The sequence below is a fragment of the Limanda limanda genome, chromosome 15 (genome assembly GCF_963576545.1).
Source record: "Limanda limanda chromosome 15, fLimLim1.1, whole genome shotgun sequence".
Lineage (NCBI taxonomy): Eukaryota > Metazoa > Chordata > Actinopteri > Pleuronectiformes > Pleuronectidae > Limanda > Limanda limanda.
The window spans coordinates 17,987,844-18,015,496 of record NC_083650.1 but is presented as its reverse complement, the minus strand read 5'-3'; the positions used below and the strand labels follow the sequence as shown (position 1 = coordinate 18,015,496).

The window sequence follows — 27,653 nt, the reverse complement described above, 5'->3', positions numbered from 1 at the left end:
ATCCGTTGTCTTCCATTTCTGCAGAGTAATACTTAACGCTGCACAGCAAGCACGGACAGGCTCTCGTACATTCCCAAACATAAATTATGGCAGGACAAATGAATTCACCTACTGTTGCGTGTGTTACTAAACGCTGCCATGTCTGCTTTGTACACAGTGCGCTGATGAAATGACCGTACTGTGATACACAACTATTGTTCTGCTGTGAGGTGGATCTGTACCATGCTCAGTTTGCTTGTCTCGCAAAGCTCAGTATTGTTTTATCAGATTCAGCTGACTCTCAAATCTGCTTAGGAAGGTGTTTGTTGGCCTTTCTACTCAGAATCATGACCTTTTTATTGTATGTGAGTAAACCTCCAGAGTTATGAAATGTGCAATAATCTTTACTCGATCATCTAATGGGATAGATTCCTGTTATCAGGTGGTTTAGTATCGCTACCGGTTTTGCACTGAAACGCTTCAGACACTATCTTTGGCCAAATTGTTTATTGATATATCCGTCGGTCCAATGCCGACGTAGGGAAGTCTGTTTCCCTCCTCGCCACCTCAGCCACCCTGTCTCTCCCACCCACTCACCCACCCACCACCAGGCTCGCCTCGGCCGTGCACCTGTCTGTAGCAGGCAGCTGTGGGTGGGCGGGCCCTGGCTGACAGTGGAACATTCCAGAGGAGAAGTCACCCCGTTAATCCCTCGAGTTTAGACCCGACAGCCCCCGTCCCCTCCCTCACTACCTCCACCACCCCTCGCTGCCTCCCTCCCTCCCTCCCATCGTGGCTAACCCTTCCTCACCGCTCTCTCCTCTCAGCACTGGTCAGGCTCAAACGGGATACGGCGAAGTCAAAGGTAGACACTGTGAGAATGAGATTAGAGGACGAGTGCCCCCGACATGCATGCACCCACCCTGCGGCTCCCAGGCCCCAGAAGTTTTAATCCCCCAAGATACTCAAGAATGAAAGCAAATATTCTTATGTCCAGGTCTGCAGATGTATTTTCAAGGGGAAATGTTGCAAAGACACAGAATTAATCATTGTAAACTTGTGGTGGCTCAGTGGAGTCTTTAGTTTCACACCCTGTTACTATAAAACAATGAAAGAAGTTTAGCTAATTCTCATGTTGGATTTCCATTCTGTCTAGTGAGTGTGTGTCTCTCTGTGTCTGTGTGTGTGTGTGTGTGTGTGTGTGTGTGTGTGTGTGTCTAATTAGTGGGTCTTTGTAGGTGCGGAGGCCATGCACACTTACACAACTCTGTCTCTTGTCTACTGGATATTTCACTCCTCTAATTGCCCATATCAGTCTCCCAGTATCACAGTTTTTTTTCTCTCCCACTGTCTGTTCACTGTGATTCAAACAAGAGTCTCTTTATCACCCCGGGAAATTCTGATGTCGGGCCAGATCCTCCAGTTGGCAGCCGCCCCATTCAGCTGGAACACATAAATGAGAAAAGCTGCACAATTCGCCCCGCGAGCGCAGAGAAGACGTTCCCCTCAGTTTTCCCTCGACGCTGCAAACACTCTATCTCGAGCGGAACATTTTATCTTGCTCAGTTGGCTGTTTGGCAAAAACAACTAATGCTGTTTGTGTCCAGCTAAGGAAGGTTCTTATGACTGTGCAGTGGCCTGGACAATAACAGCAGATGGTGTGTATTGTACTGTTGATTCACAGTTGAGGAAAATATTAGCTGTCCTGGTCCATAGCGATGCAGTGCCTGTTATAAAGCTGCCTGTTCTCTTTTCCTGTGTTAATGCTCCAGAGCTACTTCAGAATTATTTCTTATCATTAGTGAGTCCTCCTCAAACAGGCCTACAATAAACGGTCACTTCTTATTGTTTATCCTACCTGGTTTATCTGCAATTAAGAGCTTATATAGAATATAAATAGAAAATGAAACTGAAGTTGCTTTATTAGTATAAGTTCAGGTGTGTGGCTAATAAGTTTGAATGAGTTACTTAACAGGTGTTCTTTTTTCATACATTCATTTGAGCAATTTCAGAGGTCTGTTAAGCAATCGACACAAAGTTCAGACTCAAGTTCTCAACTTATCAAAGTAAAAGCTCTGTAATTCAGCTCAATGTAAAGCATTGCAGCAACAAAACATACATCATGCTTTTAATTTGATGACAAACCAGTGTTGATTGTTCAGTGAATGTTGTTCAACGAGACAGAGATCTGTCCCTGTCTGTGTCAGTCCAATATGGTGAAATACAAATAATTAAATAATCAAAATGACCTGGCAGCAATTTTGAAGAGCTTTTTGCCAGTCATTGCTGTAGTTAATCCGAGTAGGTAGAAGAAGACATGTTCAACTCTATCCAAAAACTGAAGGCGTACTGCAGCGCCCCCACAGCCAGGATCAGAGAGCTTGTTTATTACATTACATTTTTATTAATATTGAACGTGTCTAAATCGCACCAAAATCAGCACTGCACTTTCTCTGGCAATTTACAATACACTTGCCCAGTTCGAAGCCGACTATATGAATGGTTCGCAAGATATGCGTTCCATATAAAGACAGACAAACAGGAGTTTGTAGAAATCGTAGGTAGATATGTGGCTGGTATAAGCAGAAAGTACAGTACTGGGCTTTTTTGCCAGTTGGACCACACTCTTGTAGTTAGTAAAATGGTTCAGCTGTGTTTGCTTTAATTGAATAATTCAACATGTTGTGAAAAACGCTTACTCACTTGAAGAGAATTAAATCCTCATTTCAGTAAAGTAAATATGAAGCTACAGCCAGTAGCTCAGCATAAAGACTGGAGCTACCAAGGGTCTGTCTCAAAATTCCCCTTCCAGCACCCTGAAAGCTCAAAATAATAGCTTGAATCTTTGTATCCCTTTCATTTCCTCCATTCAAAACAGTAAAAACATTCAAAAGGGTTTTCAGCAAACATACGAGGAACAATTTCTTTTTTCAGCCAGGAGCAAAAACTTCTCCAGGCTAAAAGTCCAAAAAGTCCTGCAAAATACCTGTATTTTACACCTTCACTTTTATGAGAGGTAACATGTTGGAGGTGTTGATAGGCAGATTGTGTTACCTTTGGACGGAGCCGGGCAGACTTTGACCCTATTTCCAGTCTACTGGTCTTTGCTAAGTTATTAAGTAAAGTGCTTAACTTTAATCAAATAAGAGCATCAAGTGCTGGTACACGATACAGATATTAAATGAAAACAGAGAAAAACACAACACACAGTATAGATGCATGGATTCAAACAATACAGTGCACATGTTAAGACAAAAGCCAGTTTGAAGAAATGGTTTTTCAGATACTGCAGAATGTAAATCTATAGGAGTTTATCTCAATTATGATAGACAACTAGCTGCTGAATGGATTTTATTGAGCAAAGACACAAGAGTAATATTATCTTCTTACTCAGCATATTTAACAACAAAACATCTACTATTTAAGGAGAGATAACGATTCCTTCTGTGACAGCACCCAGTCCCATCCAACACTCAACTCCCTGTTTTTCTTCTGCACCCATTAAAGCGTCCCACCACTTGCAGCAATTCATTTTCTTGAGTGTAATGACTGGCGGTGTCCTGTGGCGCTGGCTGGACTGCTGTGGTGCTTGGGCCACACCAGGGGAAGCAGTAAGAGAGCAAGAGCGAGTCCCAAGGTGCATGCCGTCCTCGCTCTGTTTACCCTCAGGCCAGAGCCCCTCGAGTCAGGGGGAAGCCAAGGCCGGGCCAGCGGCTGAAGCCATGATGGCTTCTGACAGTAATTTCTTCATGAGTCCGCAGCCCACGGGGGCCAGCCAGTGGTGAGATCGGGTGCCTCCTCTTGCCCATTAAAGCACACAAACTGTGCCCACAAATCCCGCTCAATGGTATCTCTGTGCTCGGGGAGTGTGTTTGTGCATGTGTGAGCGAGAGAAGTGAGGAAGCGGGATTGAGGGGACAGAGAGGGGGAGGCCTCGCCAGTCGTGAGACAGACCTGGCAACACGGCCAAAAGGTTTGGGCACTTTTTTTCTTCAGCTGCTCCATCAGTTCAGGCAGGAGTCCAAGTCATCAGGGGAACATACTCGGAAAGCCATGCTTTGTCAACGGGCCAAATTGTAAAAAGTGTTTACGTGCATCTCAGCCCAGGGGAGCTGAAATCACACATGACAAGGCTTAAGCATTGTGTTGGGTGGAGGTTGGAGCTTCAGTCGGGGGGGCTGGCTTGAGGTTTAGGTGAAAGTTGAGGAGTTTGCTGGATGAGGAGCGCAGCAGTGAGATGTAGCTTCTGTGCTGCTACACCTGTAACCAGCACGGCCACATTAACAGATTTCATGGCTGTTTGAGAAAAGCAAATGTTGATCTGGGCATGGTGCTAACATCACCTTCAGTGGGACTGAGGCCGGGTACATGTGTGGACTTTAGGGATGTTGCAAAATAAGCCAAATTTGGGGTTTATAATTAGAAGACTGCAAGCAGCAAAAGGGACAACAAATTGTTTTAAATGCACAAAAAGCTATTTTTTTGCTATACATGCATGAGCTGGGATTTTCAGGGGGAAAGAAAGTTATAAATCCTTACTGCTTCAGGAGATTTAGCTTGTTGTGGATTGAGAAAATGCTTAAGAAGGCCAGAGGTTATCCATCTCTAATCCACCATCTTAGAGCAGACAGTCATAATCTCTCCTCTGAGTTCCCCTGGGGTGTTAAAACCAGACCATTGGGCTGGATTATACCACAGAACGGAAACTGATGTGTTAATCATAAGTTAGAGGCTAAGCCTGGGCGAGCAGGTCAGTCTGAGGTCAGTCCGTCTGCACTATAGGGGACTTTCTGTGTGAAAAGCCACGGCTTACCACTTAGCAGCCCCAACATAATCAGGCAGGAACAATGTACAGTACTGTAATGTGCCAAGTCGACCCTGAGCCCCGTGTTGTAAAGAAGGAATCTATTCAATCCCCACTGACTCTTCAAGAGTACATTCTCGGCATACATGTAAGTATAACTTATGCAAATACACACATGCACCGGCTCATACAGTGCAGTGCCCTTTTAATGGGCACTCATGTGACACACAGCTGAGATTGGTCCATTTGTCTGTCTTCAGTCTACATTGGACATGTGTAACGAGAGCAGAAATAAGTACCATCCGTTTTTCCAATTCCAAAATTTTGGCCTCAGGGGATCTGGCATGCTGTCTGAAAATGGGATGATACACGACCTTTGCTATGTATGACTAATACTTGGCTCCTAAAGTCAACAAGGTGCTTCATAAAAGACGCTGAAAGAAAACACAAAACAGCAAAGACATTTCAAGATTTATATAATGAGATGGAAAGTATAGACGATTAATTGGATTAGAGAGAAACAAAGGAATTTGCTGACCTAATTTAACGTCTTAGACACATTCAGACTGGCAGAGCACAGAATGTATAAAAGAGTTCTTTATTTCTAATAAACATGAAAACATGTGAACACGTAGGACGTTTTTATGATGCATGTTTAAAACATTCTTTCAAAGTGCTGTACAAAGCACAGGAACAGATGCTGTAGGTCAGGACGTGAGTGATGGAATGATCTAAATTATTGTAAGCGTTTTAGCAAATATCCACACATCATCAGTGTGACATGAAAAGTACAATGAGGGGAGGGGGCACAAAATGTAACATCAAACATTAAAACTTGTACAACTCTGAAAAGTACACTTTTTTAGACACACAAAGGACACATACATTGTATGTGTTAAATATTTTTTGTTTGTCAGGACATAAAGAGCTAACTACATCATTCACAGATTCAGCAGTCTGTTTAAATACCTTATTTCTACAAAGTGAATTTACATTTTTTTTAAAGTACAAAGTGCAAATACTATGGTTTCCATCATTGCCGAATGGTGAGGGCACGTTCTCCACGCAGGAGGGGGAAATCTCAGCGGCGACTTAGCCTTGCTTCTTCGACTGATTCTGAGGAGAGGAAATAAAAGTGGCATCAGATTGAATCATTCACTTCTTTGTTTGCACTTAGTCTGACAACTTTTTTGATAATAATAATAACTTTATTTGTATAGCAGTTATCTAAACAAGGTTACAAAGTGCTTCACACAAAAGTCCATGGCTAAATTAAAGAATCGATTGTAATAAAAGATATTCTGTTCAGTCTTATGTAAGATCCAAATCATGACATAATAAGGCTGAGACCTTAAGTTTGTAGAGAAAACCCAACAGTTTAGGTTAATGCCTGATGCTACATCCATATAACTACGTATTAGGGTGAAAAACGCATTTTCAGACTAAGATGTTCTCTGTCCACACAAGCGTTTTGGCTCCATATCAGTTTTAATCCCTGTACACACTAACACATCTAAAAAAAAAGGCATATTAAATGAACACTCACATACACTGGGCATGCATGTGTAAGTGTAAACATGACTTGCTCGAATAACAGCTCATATCCTATTGTAAAATGCTGAATTTAACACAACACAACAGTTGTTAGCAAAGACAAAAGGGTCAGCAATGCCTGTAATTGATGATCAATGTTGCGTTCTGCACTGGTAGCAAAGGCTTGAAGGAGGTCAAGTGATAGGAGCCTGACAAATCAGCCTATGCTACGTTGTATCCAAACAGACCCAGAGACAGCAGATCTGCCACCACTCTCTCTTACAGACATTTTATCCCTTAGTTTGTGAGGAGTAGTTTACTTACTAGTTTACTGGAAGATAAGCCTTCTCCTGGTTTGGCTCCTGTGAAACAAAAAGTGATTTAAACCAAACCAACCTTGATATGAGGAATACTGCAGGTAAAATAGAGCATCAAATCATGACTCTGACTTTAACAAATTCTCTGCCCTTCTGCTGTTGGCAGATCGTATTTGCTGTAGCTTTAGCTAAGCCAATAGATAGATATGAGTGTGTGTTATTCAGCTCACCCTCTTCTTTGGTCACCCCGAGGCAGCCCATCAGCTCCAGCAGAGAAAGCGCCTTGTCGTTGCTGATGTCACAGTACTCCACAAACTTCTTCACGCACTTCTTGGGCTTGGATTTCTTGCGCAGGAAGCGCTTGAAAGGCTTGATCTCCTTCTTCCCGATGTCACCGCTTGAGTTTTTGTCCAGCTGACTGAAATACCAATGGACCACCCTCTCCTCCAGGGTGTGGCTGGGGTCAGGCTCGGCCATCCTAAAACGACAGAGATCATTTGATCATCATTTTGAGCCTACGAAGGCTCCTCCATCTCTCTAGCCAGCTGTCTCACATAACTTACGTCACTGGAGTTCAATCAATTGTCATGGGTCGTGCAGTAATCAGCTGCAGCACACGGTACTTTACTTTTGTGCCTTTTGTAATAACGGTGAGACATACCTTCCGGCAGATGCAGGATCTGTGACGGCGTGCACCATGTCTGTCGACAGCGCATCAAGAACACTTGTCAGGAACTCTGTTTTCTTTGCCCCAGGACAGCCTGGAAAATAAACCACAGATACATGAATGACTGTGTGTGCGTGTGTGTCTGTGTGTGTCTGTGTGTGCGTTTGTCTGTGTGTGTGTGTTGGGTGGGTGGGGGTTTGAAATGGAAGTAAGTGCACACATGTGTCAGCAAACACAGAAAAATGCATTACAGCATTAAAACATGCGTTGTAAAGTGGAATGCTGCCGTCATAGGTGGACCGAAAAAATGTTTGGGGAGGGGCGTCATAACAGGCGGCGTCGTTTTTTTTACACGAGCAGCAGATAAAGACGGCAGAGGAGTAAAATAAACCCAAACAAGACTCTCACAGTTGTCTTTAACTCCCTCTCATAAAGTGTCAGACCTCCCCTCATCTGGAGCAGGAAGAGAGTTCCCTGCCAATCATCCCGGAGGCCCCTGAGTGGTTTCTGACAGCTGGAGGCACAGGAGATGTTACTGAACATTGTGTGTGTGGACAAGAGGCTCCATTCAGCGCCATTCAGAGACTTTTACCGAGACATCAAGGGTTCAGATACTGTCCTGACAGACGGAACGTTATGTAGGAATCTACTGAGGGCTCTCTGATTGACGGTATGCATCTAGACATCGAAAGGCAGCTGATAGACAGTGTATGTGGGATTAATATTCATGTTCCCTATATCAGCCACATCAGTCCATAAATCTTTGCGGGTAAATATATCATTAACTCCCAGACTAAAACCAAGAGAGAAGCATTACTTCATGCTGAATGATGGGAGGGGGGTTGAAATGAGTGACAACTGGAGTGGAATGACCCTAATGATAGTAATTGTAATTGGCAATGGAGGCCTGAGAGATTCCTGGATTCCTCTCCCGGCTCTGCTCTGCTTTCTCACAGTCCAACTTCCCTCAGCTATTCTGCCTGTGGAGGAAAAGACATTCTCTGCAGTTTGCTGTCTCTTTTATGGCCCAGGCCTGCGGGGCCAGATTCTCTTGTGTTGGAGATAATAGCATGCTTCGCCCCTCTCTAACAGGTGGCGACCAGCATCGGTGTAAACACCCAGCACCCAGCCTGCACTCCACCTTTCCCAGGTAGCACGGGGCTCTGGCGACCTGCACAGAGATGAGGACTGAAGAGTACACATGTCCAAACTGTTCCATGGCCTCCTTTACACGTTGAACAGACTTGCACTTAAGTTTTAGCACTAAGGCCCTCCCAGGTCTGAGCCCAGTAAAAAATCGGACCCACCTGTGAAGGGCCAAACTGGTGCCTTGCCCGAGCCTCTTGTGGTAAATTAGTCTAGACAGTCACACAATTGCACCTTCAGAGCGCAAAGTGTTCCTATCTGGCTTGTGACTGCGGAGACATTTGTGGGATGGCAGTGGGGCTCGTTAGAAAATGAGTGTTTTTCATGGAGCACACATGTCCTCTCCATAACGCGGCAGGAATCTGAGCGAGTCGGCTGTTCATTCAGATGGGAAGCCGTCAGGTGAGGCTGCAGCGCTTTCCTCTTGGCAGCAGAAGTGTTTCTTACGGGGGCGGGACAGATCGGCTTCTGTCTGTCTGGACACTGTTTTGCTGAGGGGCAGGACACAAATGTTCCTGCTGTCATTCAAAGGAAATTGAGTCTGGCCATTTTCCGTTCGGTTCAAGGCTGCGGCAGTAAACGTCTGCTGCCTTACTCCCATAATGATTATAATTATGTAATGTCTGCGTTTGACAGATGCGGGATGGAGTCAAGTTGAAAAAAGCCTCAAATCATTAAACTTTTCTTGCTTAAAAAATCTCAGCATCGGCTTTTCATGCACCTCCCTATTTCTGCTGCCCTTTAGAAAGTTGGCCGGCAAGTGTGTGTTTGGATGTGTGTGACTGTCAGAGAGAAGCCGTGTTTTTCTATGGAGCCACATGGGGCCGAGCCCTGTCAGCACTCACAGCCGCAGCTCCCAGAGTCCTCCCCGACGCTGTCCCACGAGTCCGCTCTGCAAAGAAAGCCAGCCGAACACTCCGCTCTCCTCTCCTGCTGCTTTCGGGGCAAGTTGTTCCTTTCTTGCCTCTCGCCCCATAAACCTCTCAACACCTGCGCTTCAACAGCAAATAAGCTGCGGCGACGTGAAGGCAACGTTTATAATTACCGCTGCTTCATACAGTAACAGGGTTTACAGCTGTTGATGCAATTGCTGGCAAAGAAAACAAGATGCTGTGTCCCGGCATATGTAATAATGTGAGACCCGGATGATACGGTGCAGGTTTCCTTAAAGCTTCAGAGAGCCTGGGTGCTTGTGTGAGCTTCTTGTTCAGTGATTGTATGGCTGAATAAGTTGATTGTTTTCTGTTAAGCAGCGTTGGGTTACGAAGGTGTTTTTGTGGGTTTGCGGTCTTTCTCAGAGGATACTTGTATTTTCCACCTCATTGCCACAACACACTTTCTGCTGACGGACACAGTGATGTTTCCTGCTCAATGGATCAGCAGTAATATACACCAGCAGTGCCACGGAAAGGCAAAGACGAGGAGTACATATTGGTGCGAGGAGCATTCATCGATGAGCCTCGATCACACTGTGTTATAGTCACCATACAGGAGACAGAGTGCTGCTCTGCTGCTAAATGCAGCACCTGCGAGCCGAGAGCCCAGCTCTGGCCTGGCAAACTCTAACATAAACAGCTATGGATGGGACTTGAACAGTGGCAGCTCTGTTCATATGCCGCTGGATTATTAACATGTTTACCAAACCACCGAAAAACTGCATGTTTGCCAAAAGCCGCTCAGCTTTACACTGTGATTTGGCTGTGAGCAGCACCCGAGAGCTATAACTCTGCTCAGCGCCGGTTTTACGACACGTCGTGCAATCACTGAAATTAAATATGATGATATTTATCATCTCGTATTCATAAGTGAAATGAAAATAAAGCTGAATGGACACCATTCACTGCATTGTAAAACACTGTCAGTGCAAGAGTACGGTAAGTGGAATGGGTGAAAGTTGAATATGGAAGCAGCTCAGCAAAATCAAGTGGACAATTATAACAGATAGTTTGCAGAAGGGTTCGTTAAAATGAATGCTTTGGTTAATGGCACAGTGGTTCATGTGGTTAGCACTGTCGCCTCACAGCAAGAGGGTTTTCGGTTCAGATCCTGGTTCCATTCTGTGTGCATGTTCTTTGTTTGTTTTGTACTCCAGTTTCCTCCCACAGTCCAAAGACTTGCTGATTAGGGTTAGGTTAGTTTAAGACTTCAAATTGAAAGTAGATGTAAATGTGAGAGTGAATGGCTGTTTGTCTCTGGATGAAGGCTCTGTAATACATGGGGCTATCTGTTCAGGTTGCACCCCACCTCTCGCCCAACCTGCAATTGGGATTGTTCGATTAGATAAATGACTTATTCCTGTTTAAAAAGTTCTGTGTATCTTCAGTTCAATGTTTCAGTGTTACTCAAATTGCACAATTTAGATTTTTTTTGATGGACTGCTAAACTTGAAATTACACTGTATTTTGCTATTCCTCCAGAAAATTACTTGCATTTTACTTTGCTTTTCATATATTTTGTTGTTTATCAGCATAATGTAGATTGATACATCCCTTATACTTGAACGGAACAAGCTCTTGCTCTCATTTTAATTTGGGGAGATTTTGTATGGGACTGTAAAAAGCAAATGAACAGATCAGACTGGGCAATTTTTTGTTGTGGAATAAGTTAGTTTGTTGTCATGTTTTTTTGTATTCAAGAGAATATGATTAAATTTTTTTTTTATTTAATTTTTTATAAATTCATTAATAAATAGTTCGATTAATTGATTAAAAAAAATGAGGTACAGCCTTATTGTTGATTGTTGGTGGGAAAACAGGAAAAGCGAAAATCGGTTGTTTTGTTTCCATAGCTAAACACTCTGACCTTCTCCCAATCTTGCTTTTTCTATTATTTCTCAAAATCTGTGACTATCACTCTTTTCATCAATCTTCAGTTCTACCCATTTGTATATTGGACTCAGATATATCAAAATCCTGACAAGCAAATCTAACACAGCAACACAGTCTCACCTGTGCCTATAAGCCCACCCCATGACCACCAGGCTCAATTTACTTATCTACCCACTTGTCACTCTGTCTATCACTACCTGTCTCCGGCATCCTATTATCCATTATCTCCACCTCTCCACCCTGCTGTCTCTCCTCCGTACTATCATCCTTCTATCCTCCATCTTCCGTGTCAGTTGAAGATTAATCCTGCCCCCGATCTGTCTCTGTCTCCTTGCTTATTGACCAGTGAGGGGCAGTATCTGGCAATCCTCAACTTGTTATCACGCATTTCCTTGACCAACAGTGCTTATAACACACACACACACCCACACACACACACAGTTGGAGGTCTACTGCTGCTTCACTGTGTGGTCTGAACCTACCTTGAAGATGTCTGCTTCTGTAATGATCCTTAGGTTTAGTTGGGTGGGCCCTGGCATTGCCATCACACTTTGGCTGCTCATACCTATAACAGAAAAATACACCGTGTGAGATAGTACCAACTCATTCAGAGAGTAATGGGTGAAATTGATCGTCTTTAACAGTAATCTATGACAGGGAAAATTCCATGTTTCCCAATTACTCCCAAACAGTTAAATCTCGGGGATTCAAATAATTGTTTTGTGGCAAACCAGCGGCTGTGAAACAAATCCAAAAAGAGGGGAAGGATTTGGAGCTGGTATGAGGACAGAAAGGGGGGGGGATGGTGAAAAAGTGTGAGATAGAGGGAGAGAGGCAGACAGAGAGCGTGGGACACAAGGAAGCTTTCATGGCCTCCGTTGTCGAGCTGGTGGAGTCCAGACTGCTGCTGTGCGAAGGGGTGCAAAAGCTGGTCGGGGACAAGGAGAGGGACGGGGGGAAGTCCATGCTTCCATATGTGTGCTAATGTGCTGCCTGGCACTCTGCCTGGAGACTTGTTAATCTGATACCCAGCCTCGTCGCTCAATAAGAGAGCACCAGTGCCTCGCTCTGCCAGTCTGACTGACCTCTGACCTGCCACTTACCACACCACTGAGCCACTCTGTCTCATCAGCAGTGGAGCTGTCTGTCCGCATGCTTATGTAAGACTTTTTAGAGTCTACAATACAGATGATCCTTTTTTTTTGATTGGAAGTCATTTTTATTTCTTTTAAATTGTGGATCGTTTTATGTTTACATGATTTCAGACCCTCAGATGATCTAAGGAAAGTTGCAGAACATATTAGCCGACCAAGTGCGTGAAACTGGAATCGTCCAGTTGAATAGCCTTTCTATCAGCTGGTCATTCTTCTGTGTTACGCTGGCTAATGATCACCCGGCCTGTGTAACAACTGTCTGGTTTGTTTCCCACAAAGAACCAAGCAATAAATTCCAAGAATCTTCCTAAATTAGGGTGAAAGTACCATATAGATAAGGACCCAAGTAGAGCTCTACAGCGTGTTTTCAGAAGTAAAAATCCCAATTCTTTACTGAATAGAAATTTTGAGTAGCAGCAATAATATTTTTAACATCTAAACTCGACTTACCATAAGCTACGAGACTATGAAACAACGTAACATGCCCCTATGTTGTACTACACTACCAACAATCCTCAGATGTAATCGGGATGTCTCTGATTGGTGGAGCTCTTTGTTACCATTGAAATGTTGACAAAAAACATGAACATTTAGAAATTATGTTTTCAGTCTTGTACCTTTGCAATTTCTTCTAGTTTTCTATTAATATTTTTCTCTGAATCAATTGCTTTAAGGTTGAGGCTTAAACTGTTCATATCAGTGTTTTCTGAAATGTAAACGAAGAAAAAAATATAGAAATTAATTTCCAGAATCGGAGTGAAAAACTGGGCAGTCAGTCATATGCTCTGAAAGCATAAAGTCTCTCCCACCTGGTGGAGGTCCCGGGGATGGGTCGCCCGGTGTCCACCAGCACACACCAGCAGTAGCCGGTGGAGGGGTGGCACTGGACCGGCTTGTACAGTCCTCCTAAGGCACAGTCCGGTACGAACACGGCGTCGTTCTTGTGCTGCCTCGCCTCCTCCTGGGCCGACTGCTGCTCCTGATCACATGAGGAGGCTGGAGAACCAAGTCACAGGTTGTTTAAAGTCAACATCCCTACAGCACTTTTTCAATTAATCCTTCATGCGACATATTTGCATTAATTTCTGTTATAAAAAGAATAGAGGCCCACAGCTGCTCTCTCATTGCACTGCTGCTGCAGAGTCCCAGAGGTGGAGGAGGAAGAGTGACAGGGAGGAGGACGAGCAGGAGACAGTGTGTGTAGACTGCTATATCAGCCCCCCGTGGCACTGTTTACGGACATTAACGGGCTAATGACTACTTACAGCTCCCTATGCCCCAAGTTAAGTAAATATTTGGACACTCAACTGCCCTCTGTGGATGTGTGTGACGGAGAGGGAAAAAGACGGGACAAAAGCAGAGCAGTGGTCACTGAGGCTTTTTTGCTTTCACACACCTACACACAGTGAGTCACGACCGCTGGGTAGAGTGAAGTACCAGGGATCTTTATGTTTATACATTCAAAATTCCTTATGGAAAAATGCCTCATGAGCTTCGCTGGAAAGACTGGGTTTTGTGGAGCCTCAGCAGGATCTAATCAGACGTTGGTTTTTTTCTTTCTTCGCAGCGCACTTCTCCAACAGAGATTTTGAGTATTAAACTCCAGGATGGAAGCAGAGCTCTGCTGGCCACGAGGGCTTTCATCACCAACCCGTCCCCTCTCTGCGCTGCTCGCCTCGAGGCTCGGAAGCTACTGTGGGATTATGGATATCCTTTTTCTTTGTTTATTTTCATTAGAGATCTTTACCCACACAAAAGAGACCAAATGAAATGCCTCCCCTCTCCCTCCGCCGACTCTCCTCGCTCCAGTTCCTCCGTAAGGGCTCTCTTTGTTTGGGGCGGGTGTTTTTTTTTTTCCTTTCACCCCAATACCCCAAAGAGCACATGGTAATCAAAACCATCAATGCTGCATTTCTCAGGCTTTTTTTATTGGTTGTAAATTATGATAATGGGATTCACACAAATGCACATATGCACGCAGGGTTCTCGACTGTGGGATGGCCTCAAAATATATGCATAAAAAGAAACATATTTCCTAAAAGTAAGGGGGAAAAAATCCAGTGATCTGTAGAACATAAGCGTGCATGTATTTAACAGGAGAGTAGCATGGAGCTAAAAGAATGGAACATCCTGTGTTTGTGCCATGTGCTGATAATTAGAGATACACGGCAATGCAAAGAACCACAGAGCAGCAGATCCTCAAAGCCTGCTGCACTCCAACACCAAGATGTATTGGTTTCACATCCCACCATCTGTCCTTAAAAGACAGGAACAGCCTCAAACCATGATTGCTCACACAAGTAGGAAAAACAGAGCGTGCTTTCAGTTGAGGTTTGCAAACACCCGATCGCCATCATTAAAGGAAAAAGTGGTCTTTGAAACTCACATGGTGCTCGGGTTCTATTGTTCTGTCGGCTGCGAACCTGCTCCGTCCACAGAGTGGGGTACTGGGAAATGATGTCTGAAAGAAATCACCGGGACAGCTTTATTAGCTTCAATTGAAAACACACTCATCTTATAACCGAGCCAAACCTGGTGGTTCCAAAACTCACAGACTATAAAATGCACATCAAGGTTATCGTCTCTCAAAGTGCGGGAGTGGATGTGGAGAGTGAATTACATACGACAGCTGGGAAAAGAAATATGGTAGCGAAAAGATATTAAGTAAACGATGACTATGAGTCTCCCCCGGTCTCACATTAACATGAAATCATAAAACACTCCTTGTAAAAATAAATCTAAAAGTACTCAAATGCAACTTTACAACATGTGGTTGCTCCCATTCACAGTGATGGATCATTTTTCATTGGATTTGAAAGGAAGGAATTTGCTTTCTTGTCTAATTTAAATTATGTGAATGTAACAATAACAATCTAGAAACACTTTCAGATACAGCGCTGATGTTTTAGCAGCAAAACAGACTTTATGTACTAAAAGGTCAAAGTAACCACTTGGCAGATTTGTTTCTTTCTGCAGATCATATCATTGGATTATTAATGATGCATTAACATGGAAGTAGGATTTTAATGTTGCCGCTGGTTGACCTTGAGCTATATGCTGTTGGCTTCTACCTCCACCGAGGTCGTTATGTTCTCATCTGCGTGTGTTTGTTTGTCAGCAGGAATACACAGAGACTACAGGACGGGTTACCACAGCACTTGGTGGAAGGATGTGGTGTGGGTGCACCTCACTACATGTGTTGCAGATCTGGATAAGGCGGTTGATCCCCCCCTTTCCCCTTTCCCCTTTTTTTAACATCGTGAGAGTTTGGAAATATTTTAATTGATTTCTTAAAAAGTAATTCATGGATCTTGATGAAAAATCTGGCATTTGAAGAGACTGGTATTTATGAGTTTGTGCATTTTGTGGTAGATCCAACTAAGAATCAGGATCTGGGGAATTTAAATGTTCTTTCAAACAGTGGCCTTGGTGGAGGTATGAGCTCATTCTAGTTTCTCTCACTATAGAACATTTTAAAGATCTGTTTTTTTAAATTAAATATTATTACATGCAAAGTATCCATTATTTACAGCTGGTGAAGTAGTGGAGTAAAAAGTATGATACTTGCCTTAAAGCAGAGTATAAGAATAAAAAATTGTCCTCATACATTTTGTACATAAACTCAGGTGAATCTTATCCATTTGAAAATGTTTTAACATCACGACTGAGGCTGTAGCTGCCTGTCTGCCAGGCTCCTTTTCCCTTTTAAGGACGTTTTCGGTGCTTTGATGGTTTCGGTTCAGTCAGCGCATGCCTCAATAAACACAGGCACAGTATCAAATAATGTTTTTACTGAAGGATAAGAGCTCACCTTCTTCATCTCCAGCAGGCTGTGGGTCCACCACTAGGCCGGTCTCATCTGCATTTAGAATGGAGAATATTTGCAAGGAGACTACAATTACGAAAGTAAGCTAGAATAGAGAAAACTTAACTATTGTAAGATTTGCACATTGCCCGGTCAAGAAGGAAGGAGGCAGAAGTAGAGGTGAGGAGGGTTAGAGAGATGTGTGTGTGTGTGTGTGTGTGTGTGTGTGTGCGTGTGTGTGTGTGCGTGTGTGTGTGTGTGTGTGTGTGTGTGTGTGTGTGTGTGTGTGTGTGTGCGTGTGCGTGTTGAAAGTTGAAAGAGGTGACTCAAGAGAAAGAAAAGAGGAGGCCAACCAGAAGGATAGTGGTCATATATTCCCATGGCTCCACTTCATGCAACAGGGGAGATCATTATAATACACAGGACAGATTGAGGTCAATTAAAACGAAGGAGGAGAGGATGAGGATCAGTTGTCCCTGATGCTCTACTCCATCCTTCCATTGCCTGCATTTGAGAAGGTGGGTGACACACAAAGGGTGAAGGAGGCAGTGGCCAAGTCTGAGACGGACCAATTAACAGTGGGAGAATCAAGCTCAGTGTTTGTTTGGTCTCTGTTTGTATGATTTGCGGTGGGAGGGAGATGGGGACTGAGGTTTTGAGCAGCTTAGAGTAAAACCACGGCCGTAGGTGTGGTTAACCTCAGTGTGGGTCACTCATTCTGCACAAAGTAAAGCTCTGTTAATGCATGAGTCAGGGCATCTCTAATACAGTAGGTGGAATAAGCTTAACGTCTTTTCTTAGGCAACGAATTCTCCATTGCAAAATCCGGATTTCACATTCAGTGTTTGTGGAGCCAGCCATTCATCTTCTCAAGTATGCTCGCTGGATAAAAACATATACAGCCGCTGTGACTGACGGAGGCAGACGTGTTATTACTCTGCTCACTTAACGGATGGAAATGCCATTTCAAAAAGCGTGTTTATGATTTGGATTTACTATAAACCACTAATGACCTCTCTTTGCTTAGCAGCCTTTTACATGACTGTAACACCTCTTTTAGCATCTGCCAGGAAACCCCCGCGCCATTTGTGGTCACACGGCTTAAGTTTTACTGCTGTTTGTCAGTCGTCGGCTGCGTACGATCCCAGCATGTGAATGAATTTGTCATTTCTTGGGTTCATGGTAAAGCATTTTATGTTGGACTTTACCAATATTCTGATACTAAAAGTGCAGCAATGGCTGCTGTGGAATACTTGACGGGCTTCGGCTGAATCAAAATAGTGATGCAATCACTGCTATTTTCAGTGCTGGCACACCACAATACTAGAGTTTATTCTGCTTTTCACCACCCTGTTTATTCAACCAGTTCAGATTCAACCACAACCCCCCTCCCCCCTTCCGCCCTTATTCCCTCTCCCACCATCCTTCCTTCTCTCACAGATTTTTGCGTTCCCACTTGATCTGTGCGTAATGAGTTGGCTGGGCTCAGACAGACACTGTACCCAGGAGTGTTTACAGAGATAGAGGCACAGACGTAAATGTCACACTGACAGGAATAACCCATGTGACAAACATGAGAGGATGAAGACACACCCTTTCATCACATGCACACATTCCAACACACATACACAATCACAGAAGGAATCAATCTGAATTGACCCAAATTACACTTTTTTTTTCTCTTTCGGGGCCTTCCAGTCAAAGTTACCATCAGTTAAACAAACAGTCTGTTAAAATGAGAGCAAGATATACAGTATCTGAGAGGAGTGGAGCCGGAGGAAAACGTAGTGGTTATATATCTGGAAGAGGTAACATGTTGACAAGAGACAGAGAGAAAGTATGGTGCAGGATAAAGAGTGAACATGGCTTTGTCTCTCATGACACTGTTGCTGAAAAAGAACCCAGAGGAGGAGAGAAGAAGTTAGAGAAAAGGGTCTGACATGTCACTGGTCCTCAGTTCTGGCTGCTTCCTGGAAGTTTGGTAAAGATAACAGTCGGTCATAGGCGCTGTGGCTGCTGGTGGTGAGCATCAGAACTCACCACAGCCTCGCTCCTCAGACTTGTTAGTAACAGACTGCTTTTATATATCAGCCTCCAGGCTGCTCGCACTCTCTTGAATTGACAAAATATTAGAAAGACAAGCTGTAACAGGCGACGCGCCCTGCACAGCTCCAACACAGATGCAGGAAAACACAAGGAGAGACAAATGAATACACACAAGTGTACATGCATATTTGGATAGGTACACACATGCACATGGACAAACGTGAAAGAACACATGCAAATCTAAAGGAGTAAGTATGCCTCTTCCTTGAATCACCGTCTCACCTGCTTTACCTGGCTCTCTTGTGGTAGCTCTCTCTTGTTTTGATCCTGCAAAGCAACAGGTTCAAATTGATTACAAAATTCACCACCACACACTTTCATGTGTGACAAAAGACAAATGGTGACAATCTTTGGCCTCAGTTTGTGGCACAAGAGGAAACACTCGACAGACAGAAGTCTTTTCTGACTTTTTTATCTTGAAGTCATTCATTTTAATTGATTCCAGTCGATGGAGATGTATTTTATGGCATTTCTAAGCTTTATATGCACAGCTGTAATTAAAGTACAGCTGGTAGTTACATCTGCTGCTGCTACTATCGCTGCTTCTGGAAACTTCTCACTATTGAACAGTAGAAAGGCACGGAGACGCACAGGGACGACATGTGGCATTGGTTATTTGATTGCTTGGCAGACGCCATCTTCCAACAACACTTACATTCCTCACAGTTTAATTTTGTTGCTAAACTCCGCTGCAAGGATTTTCTACTGGGCTTATTTACACCACAGCCCCATGCCTTGAGCAACACTCAGTCCTCGGGTGGCCCTCAAACCCTGTGGCGGTCAGTCCAATCACTGACCACTTTCCCACTGGGCGAAAGATTACACCCCCCAACACAAAGGGAATGTCCTGCTATGCTGAGTGGGATTTCGATTCTATCATCATTGCTCAACAAAGCTATAGAAACCGCATTCGACTACAAATCAGCCGATTTAAATGCATTGGGCTTGTTGGAAAATTCGATGCCTGTAGTGCAGTGAACTGCAAATATATTGTGTTTGGGTGTAAACATTATTAAAGTTTCCTATTGCAAGACAGGTTGAGGAATTATTTCTCACACCTTGGCACCGAGGTTTTTTATTGGCCACTGCTGAGCCACTGATGGGTCGGCCATTGGGTGTAACACACCAGCAGTATCCAGTGTAGCTGTGGCACTGAATCTGTAATCAGAGCAGCATGGTAACACAAAATCAGCACATTATAAACAAGGGATGGCATTTGTAAAAAATATAAATCTCTCTAACAATTAAATAACAATTCAATTAATACAGGAGAAAAGATCAATTATTGAAGAAGTGGACTCATGGTGCAAAACCATTTTCTACTCAGGCCTCCTGGTCTAGTGCAGTGCTTCTTATTCAAGAGTATTATTTGTGGTATTTTACCTCGCTGTATGTACCGTCAGGGTTGCACACAGGCACAAAGACCTGCGGGAAGAGCTTCTTGGCCTGCTGCTCTGTGTACTTCTTCTCTGCTACACATCTGGATGTATCTGTGGAACACCACAAATCACCAGAATCACGACACATCACAGAGACCTATAATTCAACCCACAGCTCGACTTTTTTCTTATGCTGCACGACAATGAAACCAACGTACTTAAAGAAGTCGGGAGAAGATGTAGAACCTCACAGATGATGAAGAATGAAAGTGAAATGCCGGGAGAGACGAAGAGGAAACAATTCAGGACATTTCAGGGGCGGCAGATACTTGCTGTGGCTGGGAATAGAACCAACATCCCCGGTCTTATTAGGAGCAAGCCAGGCTAGCCTGCACAGTGCCTGGTGGTAAATCCATTACTGAGCGAGGCAGCTCGGGCTGCTACTGTAGGACATTCCAGTCACCCAAGAAAAGGGCTGATGCACGGGGAAAACCTGACCCTTCCTAATGTCTCCGAGTCTGTCTCACTCTCTTCTGAAACCTCGACCGTCTCCTCAGCACAGCCCGAGCTGTCCTCCAAGTATTTGTTGATAAAAATGAAGGTCAGCAAGGCTTCCTTAAAGACTGAAACTATCAGACCACTTTCATGTGAGAGTCTTAAAGTTTGAATGAATGGGACCCCACTGTACTCACTCATGGCTTTTCACATCCTTCTGTCAGAGACATACCTCATCCTGTCAATCCACAGCTGTTTTCATCTCACCTGACCAACTGCTCCAGCTGCTCAAACTCTCAGGAGATGCTGGGCACCGCTGGGTTTAATGGGAACTCGTTGTGACACAGAAGCTGCCACGAAGTGCTCATCTAGCAGGTTCAAATCACATTAGAGCACTGACTCATGCTAAGTTTAAAAACATTCACTTTGGTCAGGAGGCTGCATGTCGCTGGCATGTCCTTCAGTAGACTGTCCAGTATTAGTCACATGCAGGAAAAAGTGCTCGGTTTTCGCTCAGTCTGGTGTGTGTGTGTGTAGTGTGCGGTGTGTGTGTGTGTGTGTGTGTCACTGTCACTGAAGAGGAGAGGGGGGGGGGGAGATGCTAGATGTTCCGGATGAGGGGGAAAACAGCAAAGTGAGGAGCGTTAAAGTTAGCTCCGGTGGAAAAACCCCAAACCATCGTCCTTCTCCAGGGGGCTCGGACCAAAAAGCTGACTGGAAAAAATGACAGGACACTTGAATCATCTCAGCGCAGTGATAGAAAACAAATGTGGTGCCAGTCTCACCATCCTTAAACACAATCCCATCTCTGTGCTTTTAGGCAAGATCAGCCTTGTGGTTTATTTCGGTGCTGACACGGCTGCTGCTGCTGCTGCTGTGTCTTTCACCCCGGCCGTCCAGAAGCCGAGGGGGGTCCGAACCCTTATACACCCAATGTTATTGACACATACAATAAGACTTTCATGGACTCTCGTCCCTTTCAGCTTCCTGGCTGGAATCCTCCATTCTGTGTCCCGGCGCAGTCCGCCACATCCAGATGTCTGCTTAGAGACGTTGCCATAGAGACACAGCACGGGCATAAAATCGTGGAATGCTTTTCCATCATAAGAGACTTCTTTTTTAAGCAAACCCATTTGCTCACGCTCCCTGCATTTGTGATCTAATATTGTAATATGTGAGAATGGGGCATTGTCCCCAGTGTGTAGAGCAATGGACTAGCAGAGCTGGTGAGGAGTGGGGGGGGTGAAAGGGTTCAGGGCTGCAGCATCGGGGCGTATGGGTCCTTCCTTCCATCGACCACTAACAATGAAGGAGTCTGTGAGATGCTTGACCTCACTGGCTCTCCTTCGCCTTTTGCCTTTCATCGCCAGTCCTCCATTGCTCACATACGTGTAGCTTTGCATCTAGCATCATGAAAATAAGACCATTAATTCTTGTCAAGATAGTTCATTGAAATGCCGTCACCTCTGTATAATAAGTAGATCTCACAGAGCTGAAAGCAGATCAAATCAGTGGGAGAGTTGTTGGTTCCATGACGCCCTCACCCATGTTGTACCAAAACATGGAATCCATAAAACAGATGAAGTATTTTGACTGCTATGCGTATATATTTCCTTCATCAGTACAAATGGTGAGAAATGATGAAACCAGCCAGGCAGCTAATCCCCCCCCACCCACCCACTTTCAGCATGTCAACCCCACTCGTCCTCCCAGCACTCACAGAATCAATTATGCCGAAATTAATTTAACCCACAAGTTTCTCCTGTGACCCTCTCGGCACATGTGAGAGGGTCGGGCGGCGCTGAAGTGTGACTCGTGATCTAACCTTTGCATGGCCCTCGGATGACCTCTAGCTGGGGGTCGCGGCACTTGGCTCGGAGGAACTCGCATCGAGACGTGAAGGTCCTGCCGTCGGAGGCACATAAAGGTTTGCGGGGAGCTCCGCTGCATTCCATGTTGCACTCCTTATCCTGGTCCACCCGCAGGAACTGCATAAGTGGGAGAAAACAGTAGATAAGCAGAGAAGACATTTGTTAATCGAGCCATTTCTGCAAATCAGTCAGCTCTGAAACCAAAAGTCACCGAAACAGGTGTGATTCTGGAGGGATTTATGAAGACAGAGGGTGGAGCTGCTTGTTTAAGGTCAAATAAAAAAGCAAAAAACAGGTGTCCAATCGGCATTCATGCAAAATGGAAATTCTGCCTTCAATCTTTTAATCCGCGTTCACAAGCAAGTGCAGCTTCCCTTGATAAACACTCTTTAATGCACTGAGATACAGCACAACACCAGGATTAAGGCGAGGCAGCGTCACCACAGGCCTGTCAGGGTGCAGTCATGGTTTGTCTTTGTCTAGAAGGGCTGGAGAAGACTGAGGCTTCATCTTTTCTTTGTCTGTGCCAACACCTGCACAGGTATTCACCTGGAATCTCTCCTGAGGATGTTTTACTCAGCCATGAAAAGAGAAACAAGGACGGAGACTCCTGGCTGAACGCATCGGATCACCTGTGTCAATGCAGCCATTGTATCTTTCACCGTGGTATGAAATCTCCTCGCCGGGCCACACAATGAGACGGTGGCGGTGGTGTGTGCGGGGGGGCGGCAACAAGCTGTGACTGCTACAATGAATGAAAAAGCACTGAATGATAGAGTGACTGAATAAACTAGATGTCAGGGAGCTTTGTTCTGCTACAGTGTGAGCGTTGGGGCTTCATAAAGTTTGCGTGATTCAGTCAGTTCAGTTGAATAATGGGTAGAAAGGAGAAAACAAACTCCGTACCCAGGTGCTGTTTTCAGTCATATCCCAAAATAAATACCTCTCCAAACTCTTTTTGTCTCCTCTTATATTGAAATGCTTTGTATGTATGAAACCATTCATATTATGTTTTTGTTCAGTTCTCAGTGGATGCATGGATATCCAAAATCTGCCCGAATTACCTCAGAGACTTTCCCTCTTTCACCCCCTCACACACAGAGTGGCACAAAGCAGAGAATCAAATTGCTTAAAGGTTATCCATAAAAATGTCTTAGGAGTTATGAAAAGAAAGGGCATGGCAAGATCGAGGAAGAAAAGAGGAGGGCGTGATGGTCGGCAATAAAAAATTTGTTGTGTCTGACATCCAACAAGTGAAGTTGGAGATGAGGTTTTGGTGGCGTTGGGACGAGGAGGGCTTCGGGGCTCCATGCACCTGGAAGACGGTTCGTAGGGAAGGAGGTGTCGCCCAGGGCTTTGGGGGTGGGATGGGGGTGGGGGGGGTATACAGCCCACTCTGTCAACCCTGCTCATAAATCTTCACTGGGGGATCAGAGAGGTGAGGCCCGTTCAAACACATCGGAGGAGCCGCCGCAGGGAGGGAAAATTAGTCTTCGGGATTGAATCAAATTTTTCAACAAGCCTTCTCCTTCTCAGGGTTTTAAAAGATTTGTCTGTCACAAATAGTTTAGCATAACACAAACAGTATCCTGACACCGTAGAGCTGCGAGTTGCTCACAAGAAGAGCCTGTTTCCATTCTTCATCGTTTTAGTAGAAATATGAAGAGTTGGTAATTTGCTAATTCATTTGCATCAGGGAAAATCTAATGACGCACTGTCTTAAGGGATGGACAAGTATTTATATTGGACCCCAAAAGTGTCCAAGATAAACTTTAGGAAAAATTATATATACATTTTTGTCTAAAAAAAAATCAATTCCATATCCACATTAACGTCATAACCTGTAATGACAGGTCACAGACAGGTTGGGCACCGCTGGCCGACAGTTAGACTGGGAGGATTTTCTATTTAAAGTTTCCCCTTTTCCATTGTAACTCGTTGGGGGAAGAAGATGCCACTTTGTAAAGAATCGCTGAATTTAAGAGGGATTATTTTTGGATGACTTACTCAAGTGGTTCCAAGCAGAATCCAGATTGGAACCTGTAACTTAATAGAACTATACTTTGATATTAATTGTTCAAATATAAAACAGTATAAATCAACAGTAGCTCTAGATGAGTTGGATGCTCTAGTTCTCTTTGTCCTGACTCCCTATGACGACCTCCGTTCACCCTCCACTCCGTCACTCGCAGCTCACCCGTTCCCATAAAGTCCAGCAGGCGTGACCGGTCGGTCTGAGGAAGGTTTTCGCAGACGGCCGCAGCCTCCCAGGGCCAGTGACTGCTCTGATAGAGGCCAAGTGACTCCAGCCACGCTTGGTGGTGGACCGCCAGCCTCGCCACAGCCCACGCTGACCACCCCAGTGCTCCACGCCACACCAGCGTGATCAGCATCAGCCCTTGCCAGTCAGCTGACTGACAACTCAAACAGAGTCATTGTGCAGCTCAGCATCCTACGAGATGTCCGCTGACCGGCAGATAGCAGAGCGCCAAGTGCCTGCAGGTTTATGATGAAGCTCCAAGAACACAGCGTGGAGACACACAGTTACTGTAGCCATGAAATCAGCCACCCATGAAATCAACCACCCAGATTCACTATCAGCCATCCCAGTCTTTATTTCTCGGCAGAAGAACTAATAAGATGTGAAAACCAGTGAAAGGACGAAGCTTCCAGAGACTGTGATGTGTTGAGGACCTCTTCCTCTTGTGTCCTCTTAATGGTGGTTTGCTGTCTGCTGCAGCTCTTTGTGTGTTTGGCCTGGTGATGGATGGCTGAGGCCGAGGTGGAGCCCTGACACTCCCTTGATGTCTCATTCCAGCCTCTTCAACTCAGCAGCATCATCACGCAAAGCAACCTGGTCGAGAGTCACTGGCTGTCCCTCACCTCAGCACACGCTTCCCACCCTTATTCATCTTGAGATTCAAACAAGACAGAACACATATTGTGACTCAAATCTATTTATTACTTTAATCCCTTTCTTGTCCACATTCAGACAGCTGCCTCTTGCTTTCTGTTTTCTTTCCTCTTTGCGTTGCCCTCTTTTCTTTTCATTATATCCTCTTTTCTTTCGCTTGATCTGGCTTGGAAGATGCTTTTCGCATCTGCTCAAATAATACAAGAGGTTGGCAAAGGGAGAAGAGACCGGCGAGAGAGGGCGAGACGGGTGGAGTGTAAGAGACTTTTTTTTTCAAAACCAACCAGCATACACATCAAATCCTATTACCTCCCCTTGGCTCTGCTGCATTGTGGGATTGAATAGAGTACGGAGGAGGCGAGTCTCCAGCAGAGAGCACATTGTAGGCTGATGAGGGCCTTCTGGACCGGGAGGCCCCTGCTTCCAGCACTCCAAGAGGCCCCTCACACCACGGCCCGCAGGGTCAATGGGGGCCCCAGCTGAGAGCCGTGGCAAATGTGTTAAATGGCCTTGGCGGGAGTTTCCTGCGCTGATGCTAAGATGCAAAGGGGATCATTAGTTTCCAGCATGGTGGAAAGGGAAGAAAGTGACAGCCTTTAACCAGGCTACTAACTCAATCAAAGGAAAAGGCACTTAATTGCTGTGAAAGAGGTTAAAAAGAAAAGGAGGTGGTGTGAAAGGCCACGATTGGTCATGTGACAATAACAAAAGTCTGTTCGGGCAGGTGCACAATTATATGAAAGCATAGGGGGCAATGGAGCCCATATATTATACCAAATTAGCATTGAAGGTTTGTAAGAGGCAGCCAATGCTCTGTGCCCTCATCTTTTCACTCACAAAATGTAATATGTCCATAAACTATGGAAAAAGTCTGCTTTATGAATAACCTGGGTAAATTTCCCATCCATTTAACTGCCTGTTTGACCTAGAATATAACATGGGTACATTTTCATAACTGATCACGTGTCATTAAAACAAGAAAACATCAATCACTCATAAGGTCCAGTAAAAGTAGTGGTCTGGTGCTCCATGTGCTATTCCAATAAAGACAGACTAATAACCCTCAGTGGGGAGGTTGGACACAGACACAGTTCCCACTCAAACATGTAATGAAATAGAGAAAGTTTTTCATTCCCGGAGTCATATCCAGAGCCCACACTACAGACAGCAGCATTAGCAGGGTATCCTATCTGCAGAGTCAATATCTATGCAACACCTATGGCCATTTAATAAAGACACACTCCTATTATCTGAACTCGAACTATGTGTGTGTGTAAATGTATGTATCATGGTGAAAACTAAACGGAGCTTATGCTCAGTGCCGCACTTCCTCCCACATTCCACAAGTCAATAGTGCCATCAGGGAGAAAGGATCTCCAACCCTTCGCCTGCAGGTTAACAACTCATGGCCATTTGTTTCCAGTTGGATATTGAAGCATCTTCACCCAGACCATAAATAACAGTGCTGGAGGAGGCGGCTGTCACTTGGACCTCTAAATCAAGGGGGAAGCCTCTGACAGTGCACATTCCGCTCTGTGTTATTCCTCCTTCACCACGGTACCTGCACTTGATCGTGGCAATGAAATTCCCCTCAGCTGCATGAGGATGCTTTTTCTCCTGGACTTTGAGGAGAAATGGGAATGATGTTTATACTCCTGTAAGAAATGCCATGTGATTTTGTGCAGTAGACCCTCTGACCTTCTGTCAGCTCACTCTCTAAAGAGCCACTCGGGCCAGAGTTAACGGGACAGAGGGGCGGTCAAGCAATGAAGCTGCCAGGCAGGTAGATGATAACAGACCAGACTTCTCACAGGCGGGCTGGCTCTGCCATCTCAGAGACACTGTGCAGGCACTCGGACAGGAATTCCACAAAATGTTGCAGCGAAAAAATTTATATATTTAAATTCCGTTTAAAGTTGAACTTGAATTTCTGACAAATATGAAACAAAACTCTGACAAATCTAAACTCTAAAACCTGGAGAGAAATGACATCTAAAATCATCAGCATGGGTCATGCTAAAACTGCTGACATTTCTATGTTTATCATAATTTCTATATACAAATGTGTGATTATTAGAAGAAAAGCGCCTCAGGATGACACAAATATAGGATGACTCACTCCGGCTTCATACTAACCATTTTTATCAGTGCGAATTACGCACGGAACACGAAGAAAAGACACAGAATACGCACGCATAGAGTTGATTTAAAAACAAAATTTATACATGGATACGTGTGATATGTGTTCAGGGAGTTGTGTGGCTCTTCCTACCGTGAGAGCGGAGAACTTCTGAGCGCGTCCAGCGCACAGGAGGCAGAGGAAGACCAGCAGAGGACAGACGCGCATCATGACGCAGCGCGGCAATAAACTCTCCAAATTACGCACGGTCCAAAATTCAGTCTCTGCTGCCTGGACTTCACCAAAGCGCACAAAATGCTTCTGGAAGAGATCGAAAAAGGTTTTAAAATCCTCAATAGTCCTTGTGAACAAAATGTTGCCAGTGCCGGAGCTGGGTTTGCTGGTTTATTTCACTTCGTCTCCTTGGTTTCGTCTGCCAAAGCGTTTGTGTAGACACTCTCCTTATTTCTAGCAGTGCGATAACCCCCCCCCGTGTCCCTGACCTTTTCCCCTCCCTCGGTGTCTCTCTTCTCCCT

At 44.7% G+C, this 27,653-nt stretch overlaps 1 protein-coding gene across 1 annotated transcript; it reads right to left on the bottom strand.

Moving 5' to 3' along the window:
- Positions 1 to 5,387: 5,387 nt before the first annotated feature.
- On the bottom strand, positions 5,388 to 27,526 carry smoc2 (SPARC related modular calcium binding 2). Its single transcript, XM_061087514.1, has 13 exons — positions 27,271 to 27,526; positions 22,039 to 22,201; positions 19,723 to 19,829; positions 19,398 to 19,497; positions 18,562 to 18,606; positions 16,240 to 16,287; positions 14,815 to 14,889; positions 13,238 to 13,424; positions 11,757 to 11,839; positions 7,295 to 7,394; positions 6,864 to 7,111; positions 6,641 to 6,678; positions 5,388 to 5,899 (listed from the first exon to the last, which is right to left on the bottom strand). Exons 1-13 carry the CDS (start codon positions 27,346 to 27,348, stop codon positions 5,876 to 5,878), a joined length of 1,296 nt encoding a protein of 431 aa, XP_060943497.1. The 5' UTR covers positions 27,349 to 27,526; the 3' UTR covers positions 5,388 to 5,875.
- Positions 27,527 to 27,653: the final 127 nt, after the last annotated feature.